The sequence below is a fragment of the Barbus barbus genome (assembly GCF_936440315.1).
Source record: "Barbus barbus genome assembly, chromosome: 2".
In the NCBI taxonomy this organism is placed as follows: Eukaryota; Metazoa; Chordata; class Actinopteri; order Cypriniformes; family Cyprinidae; genus Barbus; species Barbus barbus.
In genome coordinates, this window is record NC_136730.1 from 9132753 (window position 1) to 9142482 (window position 9730).

Consider the following 9730-nt stretch of genomic DNA (forward strand, 5'->3'; position numbering starts at 1 on the left):
TATTTGCCCTCCTGAGCTGCGGTCTGTGTGTCAGTGTGTCAGCTCGTGCACTGTCGTGTCTTTAAAGTAAAAGGCATCATGACAACACCGAGTGCGCGAAGCATGCGTTTGTTTACCTGCTAAATGCACCTAACTTTCTTTAAGCTCAGTCTCAGGACACTGCAGTCGCTTCCCGTAGCAGCCTTTCTTTCTATCTGTGGCTGTGCCTTGACAACGGCCCAACGGGAAGAAATAACTAAAATACCAGGATGTAGGAATTTAAAGCATGCGTGGGCGAATAGGGTCTTAAAGCAATCACTGCCTCGACACAGTTACGTTTAGCATAAAAAACAAACAAACACAGACAATATGAATCAGGTGCCTACACGAATTACACACAAAAATATGCCTTTTTGTGTCGCTCATGAATTTGTAAACAGTGGCTTTAACAATACCAGATTTTACTTTGCTTTATTATTATAGGCATTATCTATCTTATGTATGTATGTATACACACACACACACACACACACACACATACAGATGCACTGTTTAAACCGAAGAAAAAATGTAACATAAATGTATGTTTATTCATACTTTTCGAATATTGAATGCAATTTAGGGTGAATTCGGGTAATCTGGGACACTTTTGAATTCTGCTATTTATTTCGATATCTGTCTAACACATTACATTTACTTTACTTTTAGTCATTTAGCAGACGCCTTTATCCAAAGCGACCTACAAATAAGAAAAAGTAACTATTAGTCTTTTTTGAAAGCCCTAAGATGTTTTCTAACCACACCAAAAGAAAGAATGTAGATATTATACCCAGAAGAGACATACCACACCTATTAGTGTTTTTGTGACAAAAAACTAAAATTCTGCCTCAATTTGATAATCTGGAACAGGTCACTTTGTAATCTGGGACATATGTATTAGGCCTAAAAAAGCCTATATTCACCATACTTTATGCCAAACACAATATCACCAATAGCTCCCTTCATTCTACTCTCATTCCTTTGGTTTAGCTTCTTCGTATTTCTCTCATTTCCCTCTCGCTCTCTCTTCCTCGTTCTTTCTGTTGCCATCTCTTTTCCTGACGCTGTGGTGCCATAGTATTCTGTAATACATTTCATTGAGTTAATTAAAGGCCATGGATATTTTCATATGTTAGCTGACTGTGTGTGTGTGGGTGTGGGTATGGTCCTTGTCATTAGACTTATAAAGTCCCTAAATGCATATTTCCCCCATTTGAAGACTGTCCCAGATTACCCAAAGCATGCTGTCCCACATTCTCAATCATATTTGATAATGTGGGACAACAAAAAAATGTTTGAAAGAAAAAAAACCCCACATTTTCAACACTTTAATACATATTTTGTTGATTGAATAGATCACAAACATAATTTGACAACAATTAGGAACATTGTCTCATTTATGACAGATTTATGTCCTTAGTCAGAATCCTATGTCACTGACCTTGTCATGCAATTCCCAGGGGAGCTTCTTGATTGACAAGTGCCCTGTCCCTTTCTGTGGAATCACCCCCATGAACTGATTTCAGTCACATTACATCCATGCTAAAATTATAGTAAAAGCCCTGTTGACTAAACTTTGTTAGAACAGGAAATAAACACACTGGAGCTTAGGTGTCCCAGATTACCCGAATTCACCCTAATTTTAAAAAATTCTATTTTACAATAAAATACACAAGGATACATATATAAGAAACACATCAAATATCAATAATATGAATAATACAATTTCATTACACAGTCATTTCATGTACAATAACTGTTTTTCCCCAAAAACGGTCTGTAAATAAATATACCAATGAAAACTCGAAAACAAAATTTAATCCTATTTTATAATTCATTAATTAATTTAATATTAAATGGCATGTACAAAATTCATAATTTTGGTTACAATCTTATGTAAAATATAAAATGCAAGCTTCAAAATGGGCCCCATGGTGCACCCGTCACTACATCACAGCTACTGTCTCTTTAAATTTACCCAGGAGCCCCTAAAGGAGCCCCAGGGGCCCCTAGCTCGGCTCTCCACCCTGAAGACAAGCAGAACATCTAAATACAAACAGGAGACGGCTTAAAGTCACCGAGCATTTGACAGATCTGCATTCCAACTTCGATGTAAATGCGACTTGTATCGTCTCGTAAAGTTAAGTTTAGTTAAAGCAAACAGCGGTGAGGCTTCAGTGCAGAGACAGACCCTGCACACACTGTAATGGGTGAGTGCGTGTTTCAGATATTTAGTCAACCACCCGACGAATGCATCTACCAAATCCTCCGGTTGTGACATTTCTACGTACAAAAGGTCCGAGTCCTGTACGTTAACATCGCATAACACAGGTATGGATGAAGCGGAGTCCACAGAGTCGGTGCACAAAGCTGAGCAGACAGAATCTCGCTCATTAATAATAAAAGCTGAGGAAGAGGAGGCGACACCGCAGCGGGGACACTTGGGGGACTTCTCAGCAGGTAAATGTTGTGTTAGGCATTTAACTTTGACCATTAGATCGATGGCTCTCTTTTGGAAGCGTTAAAACCCGTGACAAACAATAGCATGCAGCGGCATGGCCCCTAATCTTTCGGGCTCCACTATAAACAAAGGCAAAATAACCATGCTGCATATGTGTACGCGATGCGCTATCACTACCTAGAGGAAGTGCGCGGTACTGCACCATGCCGCCGCCCCCTTGTGCTAAAAATGGGCCTGCGGAAAGACCACATTTTCACTTTGATAATGATATCCGTTTAAATCGTGCTAAAATATTATTGGCGTTATTATTTTGTTGAATGAAAAATTATTTGAATCCTTTAAATTTTGAGACTACTACCAGTAGTAAAAATAACAATATGCTGATAGATTATAATATACATTTTATAATTCATTATGGCAACATTTTTGATTATTGAATATTAACTATAAATCAATAAATTGTATATAATTAAATATCCGAAATACAAAATAATTTGCATATTTTTCATTTGAACTTTAGTTATAATATTTGACAATGACTTTTAGCCTATCAGCAACAGACTAAATAATAATCATATCTGAAAGTATTCATATATGCTGACAGAATATTTGTAGGTTTATGCACAAAATTTACTATTTGTTTAATACTCACCAGTCGTTTATATATATATTTTTAATTATCTTTCTGAAATACAAAATAATTAGCAAATTTTCCAACGAGATTACTAACTTTTTTGTCTTTTGAGAATGACTTTAAGTCTATCAGCAATATTAAAATTAAAATACTACTACTACTTATTATTTACAATAATAATGATTTGATTTGCTGACAGATTTTTAATAGATGCATAAATTGGCTTGTAGACAAATAAACGCTTTAACATTATATAAAATTTTATATTTATTATGACATTTTAAATTTTTGTTATATATTAGATATAAATCAAATAATTTGTGAATCACAAAATATACAAAATACAGAATAATTTTCATATTTTACAATACCAAATAATACAAAATTTTCACATTTTCTTATAAAGTTTCTTATAAACTTTGTTGTTTCCCTTCACTTAATATATTTGAGAATGAGCTTTAGCCTCTCAGCAACAGTCCTGTTTGAGTAACAGTAATAAATAAATATTTTTTGTCTAGTATAACATGCACATATAGTATGTTGTGAATATACCTATACAGATTATAAAAAAAAAAAAAGATATGCACAAAAAGGACTGATGGAAATACATTTTCACTTAAAATTAATCTCCATCATTTCATATTTACCTCTGTTATTTTATATTTCCCTGTAATTGAAAAACAATGTAATAATCTCACATTACACTTCATCAGTGACACTCACTTTTTGTGTCCTCCTCAGGTAAAGAGGACGTGACTAATGTTCTCACATCTCATAACAGCCAGGATGTTCCTGTCACCTCTGTATGCTCCCCAGGCACCAGTTACTGGTCTGTCTCTGAGAACGTAGACTCTCCTTTCCTTCTGTCTCCAATCCCAGGACCATCTACAAAGGACCCCCCTCCATCAAAGCACACACCTGGCCGAGACCACCGGCGCTATTACCATGAGTACTGGCGCAGTGAGTACCTCATGGACTTCGACCCACAGAGACAAGGAATGATCTGCATGGTGTGTGGCAGTTCACTGGCCACCCTGAAGTTAAGCACCATCAAGAGGCACATCAATCAGAAGCATCCGTACTCGCTGCTGTGGACCGAGTCCGATAAAGATGTGATCCGGTCAGGATGGGAGAGTCATTTGAATCGAGAAAACAGCCAGCCAGTATGTCCCGATCCAGATGTTCCTCCAGAGTCACAGGAGATTCTGGATATTAACAGACACTCCACAGGTCTGTTTACAATTATTTGAGCTGCTTTGTGTTTTTGTGAAATGTCTGAATCATATGAAACCCTGACAAAACATGTGTTAAGGTTCACCCCCCCCAAAAAATCAATAATATTTTGCTTAAAGAAAAGTAAAAATAAAATACAGATATTTTGCCATCTAATATTATTTTTGTGGGATTATTTTTAATTATGCACATTCGCCTACCCCTAATTATCAGGACTCATGTAATTCGATAAAAAAAAAAAAATAGAAATAGAAATTTGAAATATTATAAACAATTAATTATAATTTACAAAAGTTATATAAATATTTTAATATGTCTATATGTCATGGTAAAATGCTCTTTAAAGCCTTTAATGTATGCTAATATTTATTAAATAATTAAAAATAATTTTGTCTGGGCAGGACTATTTTCATTACTGTAATAAGAATTAAAAACTAAAATATTTAAACATCTGGATGCAATACAGTAATGAGATTTTAATGGGAAATGTGTTTAAATCTCATGAATCACATAATGTCAATTCAAAAGCCTGAAACTCAAAACTGTATTTTTATATACGATTATTATTTGATCTCTGTTTAGTTCTTTTTTATATTGTACTGTAGCACTTTGAATGTGAGAAAAATAATAAGATAAGATATAATTTTTATTTTTATTTTTTTATTTCATAACATTTACATTTTTTTAAATTCATTTTATTATTATCATTTACTTTGAGTATGAGAAATGCACATTATAAATAAGATGCATTATTTTTTTTCATTTCATAACATATAATTAACTTCAATTTATTATTATTATTAAGTGCTCATTCTTCACGTCATTCTAGGCAAGCCTAGAGATTCCATCTCTCCAGTACTTCAGGCCCAGTCTGGCATTAACAGGGTCACACCATCCCCTCCAGCCTCCTCGGTCCAGGAGCTCCCAGGCCCCACAGCTCAGGTTATGGAGCGCTACCTGAACGACTCGCTGCACGCCTGGTTCCGCCAGGAGTTCCTGATGGAATACCAGGCGGAGGAGGGTCGTCTAGTATGCATGGTATGCAGCTGTCTGTTGCCTTCGCTGCACCTGGATCACATCAAAAGTCACATGCTGGATCTGCACCCGAACTCGTTGCTGTACAGCGCTGAGGAAAAGCACTCCATCCTGCAGACCTGGGCTAAGATGCACGGTGAAGGTGAAAGACAAAACAAATCAGACAAAATTAGAGAATTTAAAAGAGTCTGTATACTGGTGTGTGTATGTGTATGTGTGCATATCCCAAACCTTGTATATGTGAAAGCTGCATTTATTTGATCAAAAATGCAGTACAAACAATATTTTTCAATCATATGTTTCAATAATATTGTGAAATTTATTGCTTTAACTATTATAAAGTTACCATGCATAATAAAAGAATTGTCTTAATTCTGTTATAAAAAGTCAAGACAACAAAAAAAAAAGCATAAATAAAAGCACATCAATTGCTTTTATTATAAATATAATGTCCTTTTGTCATTGACTATGGTCTATTACAAAGGTGCAATTGCTTCATTTTTTCTTTTTACCCTGGTAAAAAGCAAAACAACATAGCCATCTTGAATTGTAAATTACACACCCAGTTTCTTCTCAGTTTTAATAATTTTTTTCCTCTTTGCATTTCTCATTTGTCATGCAGAATCCCACTCTTTACAACCTCAAATCAAATCAGAACAACATGCCAAAGAAATAAACTTAGATGGTTCAGCCTCGTTTATCCCTCTGAACGTGGATCCCATTCAGGGAAGCTTGGTGAACTACACAAGAGGAGATGAGAATCCATCAGACATTGGCCAGAGATCCCAGTCCTTACCTTACTATCCCAGAAAGAGAAGACTGAAATATGGCAGCCCCTGGCGTCTCCGCCTGGATTATTTAGTGGCGTACGGTCCTCCAGAAAACCCGCTCTGCTACTGTATGGTGTGTTCTGAACACCTGCCTGTGCCGAGGGTCAGCAACTTCCGCAAGCACATCCAGGAGTGCCATCCGGAGACGAGCAGCCTCAGCCGAAGTGAGAGAGATGCTGTGGTCAGCGCCTGGATAAAGGAGGAGAAAATCGACAAGGCTACACCGAAAGAGGATGGTAAGTACAGACAACTAGACACACAACATCAAATATAGAGAGAAACAAACTATCATCACTGTAAATGCCATCATTTTGTATTAAAAGAAAATCATCATATGAAAAAAAAAACACCAGAAGTTAGAACCAAAGTTTTTAAAAATCAATTCTGACTTTGTTTCCCATAAAAATTCTTTAAATCCAGATCAATTAAACCTGAGAAGCAAAACTGACTCTCTAAAATGAAAGATTATTTAGCTTCTCGGGTAAATTTACCTTGTTTTAAGGATGTAAAGGTATACAAGATGTACTTGATCTCGAAAATATGTTAATTAATGTCCTTTAAAAATGATTACATATCACATTATATTTCAGAAGCTAAAAAGTCAAATTAAACATTTCTCTTTACTAGTGTTTTCAGTTAGCCTTTGCTTCGCAAGCTAAAAGCTTGATAACTAAAGATAAATTAGCTTCTCAGGTAAATCTATCTGGTTTTAAGGATGCAAAGATATTCAAGACATACTTAATCATGAATGTATGTTAATTAATGGCCTTTAATTACATATTACATATAGTATTATATTTTGGAAGCTAAAATTGTCACCTAGTGTTTTCAGTTAGCCTTTGCTTAGCAAGCTAACAGTATGAAAACTAAAGATAATTAGCTTCTCAGGTAAATCAGTTTTGCAAAGTATACATTCAAGTTGTACTTAATCATGAAAATAAGATTGTTATTGATTTTAAATTACATAACATTATATTTCAAAAGCTAAAAATAGTTAATTTGTCTTTCCTGGTGTTTTCAGTTAGCTTTCGCTTAATTAGCAAGCAAGCAGCTTCAAAACTAAAGACAATAGCTTCTCAGGTAAATTTATCTTGTTTTAAGGATGTAAAGATATTCATGTTGTACATCTGGTTCTGATGTTACAGAATGTTGGATTGTTAAAGAAAAATCCTGTTATAAATCAAATATATTGTTTAAAAACAATAATGTGTCTCTTTTTTTTCTTGTTTGCCACTGAAGCCCCACAAAGTGGCCCTGTCACTGCAAATGCTGCTGGTGATACGCAGGTGTCTCCTGTGAAAACCACAGAGCAAGGAGGTGAAACAGAAGACAATAATAGCACAAATATCACACCATCAACACAGATGGCAGGGCGGCACAGGCACTACCCGGGGAAGGACCAGCGGCGCAATTACCAGGCCCGCTGGAAGATGGACTTCCTGATGGACTACGACTGCAGGAAGCACGGATTGATCTGCATGGTGTGTGGCGCTACGCTTGCAACGCTAAAGGTCAGCACCATCAAGAGACACATCCTTCAAGTGCACCCTCACTCGCTGGACTACAACCCAGAGGAGAGGCAGCTGGTCCTGCTTTGCTACAACCAGATCTCAGCGCACTTTCATTCAGATGACTGTTTTTCGGGTTCGAACCACGGCCATAAAGAGAATGCTAACGGTAATGCTTATGTTAATACCGAATGCACTACGAGCCAGAGCACTTAATTGAAACAGAAGAGTTAGGGATGAGTTTTCGACATCCTGTTTTTTGTTTTCCTTCACTCAGGAAGTTTGCTGCGGGGTTAAACCTTTTTTTGAAGGATGTGACATTGTTGGAAAATTAATGTACTTTTTGTCTCTTAACAAAGTAAGACATCTGAAATGTTTGATAAGCTTAAAAAGAATATTTATCCTTGAATCACTTTTGAAAGTGAAACATGAAGCCACCAATGTCATTTAAAGAGTTAATTTTCCCCTTAAATTTTCTCTTCTGTGGATAAGCACTCTTAAATGCATTTGTACATTCATTGCTCTTTTTGCAGACTATAAGACTGTTATTCTTTCCCATGCTTGACATTTTGCATGACATCACACATTACAGTGAACAATATTATTTTACTTGCTGCACTTAAAATGGGTGCTCAGTACAAGTTTTTGGGACTGTTACTAAGCAGTGGAAGAAAAAAAAATCTGATTTCACATACCATTTTGTCAATCACATTTTGCGTTAAAAGAAAAAGCATAAATATAATATATGGTTTATAATGTTATACTGGTTCAGTTCACCAAAAAGTTATATTGAAATAAAAATGTCATGGACTTTCTGTTTAGGGAAAGTCCAGTTTCTTTTGAATGAGATCCATGTCTCAGGGAGTGTTTTATTCATCATTAATTTTCTGCATATTGAATTTAATCAAAAAGGTGCAATTAAATGAGCAGATAATGCATGCATGTTCTCTAATCATCAACACTGGTTGCATTTATTTAAGATATGCTGTACAGCATGAAATAGGTCATTAACAAATATCCTTTTTGCTAATTTCTTTCTCATCACACTTGCACTTGTCTATGACCAACAGTCATAACGTTGTCAGTTCTCGCTTTAATCCTGTACAGAGTGAACTGAAACTAATGCATCAGCACTGGTGTCACATGAGGATGCACAATTGTTTCACCTCTTCTTTTAATACCATTTTTCTTGACCAAATGCAACTTGGAGGCAATTTCAAAGTTTGGAATGTCCCACAGATCTGCTTATGGAGATTTCTGGAAAATGGCATACAATCTTCTTTGTGATGACAAGGTTTGGGGTTCAAACTCTCAGGGTTACAGCATTTAGGAGTAACGTATCAACAATTACATTTTAAGTTATGTACACATATAAGATACTACATTCATCACATGTATATACTCCCTTCTTGAGTTTGGATTTAAATATCATTACTTTTGATTTTCTCTTGTATAATTTACTGCAACACCAATAATAAATAAAATGTCCATTAATGTCAATATGGAAAACCTAGTTCTTTAAATAATTAATTGAAACCTTTTTTTTTACATTTCTGATGAAAATGAAAGATTCAGATGTATGCAACTGTAGCTGTACAAATTAAACTTTGTGATCTATAAGGTTTTTTTTTTTTTTTTAAATAAGTCTCTTGTTCACTAGGGGTGCATTTATTTGAAAAATACAGTAAAAACTGTAATATTGTGAAATATTACAATTTAAAAACGTTTATATTTTAATATATTTTTTATTCCTGATATGGTAAAGCTGAATTTTCAGCATCATTACTTCAGTCGCGCATGATCCTTCAGAAATCATTCTAATATCCTTCTTCTGATTTGGTAATCAAATTATTGTCAGTGTTAAAAACAGCTGCTTAAAATTGTGTATTTTTAGTCACTTTTGATCTAGTTAATGTACCCTTGTTGAATAAAAGCATTAATATGTTTTGTTTTAAATCTTATTCCAAAATTTTGAACAGTATTGAATAGCAAGGACTAGTTTATGCCATTC

The 9730-nt window shown here is 35.1% G+C and overlaps 1 protein-coding gene across 2 annotated transcripts; it reads left to right on the forward strand.

The window, feature by feature from the left end:
- The first annotated feature begins 1994 nt into the window (after positions 1-1994).
- On the forward strand, positions 1995-9337 carry LOC306887365 (zinc finger translocation-associated protein-like). 2 transcript variants are annotated; one of them, XM_079445036.1, is made up of 5 exons: positions 1995-2478; positions 3855-4343; positions 5176-5523; positions 6004-6447; positions 7451-9337. In XM_079445036.1, exons 1-5 carry the CDS (start codon positions 2352-2354, stop codon positions 7933-7935), a joined length of 1893 nt encoding a protein of 630 aa, XP_079301162.1. In that variant the 5' UTR covers positions 1995-2351; the 3' UTR covers positions 7936-9337. The 2 variants fall into 2 exon arrangements, with proteins under 2 accessions (XP_079301162.1, XP_079301163.1); XM_079445037.1 differs by having other exon boundaries at positions 2056-2478; positions 3930-4343; positions 7451-9217.
- Positions 9338-9730: the final 393 nt, after the last annotated feature.

Excerpts from the sequence above, each read along its gene's own strand:
- LOC306887365 (XM_079445036.1), top strand. The coding sequence starts at position 2,352 with ATGGATGAAGCGGAGTCCACAGAGTCGGTGCACAAAGCTGAGCAGACA. Across the intron at positions 2,479-3,854 it reads CTTGGGGGACTTCTCAGCAG|GTAAAGAGGACGTGACTAAT; the intron begins GTAAATGTTGTG and ends TGTCCTCCTCAG. Across the intron at positions 4,344-5,175 it reads TATTAACAGACACTCCACAG|GCAAGCCTAGAGATTCCATC; the intron begins GTCTGTTTACAA and ends ACGTCATTCTAG.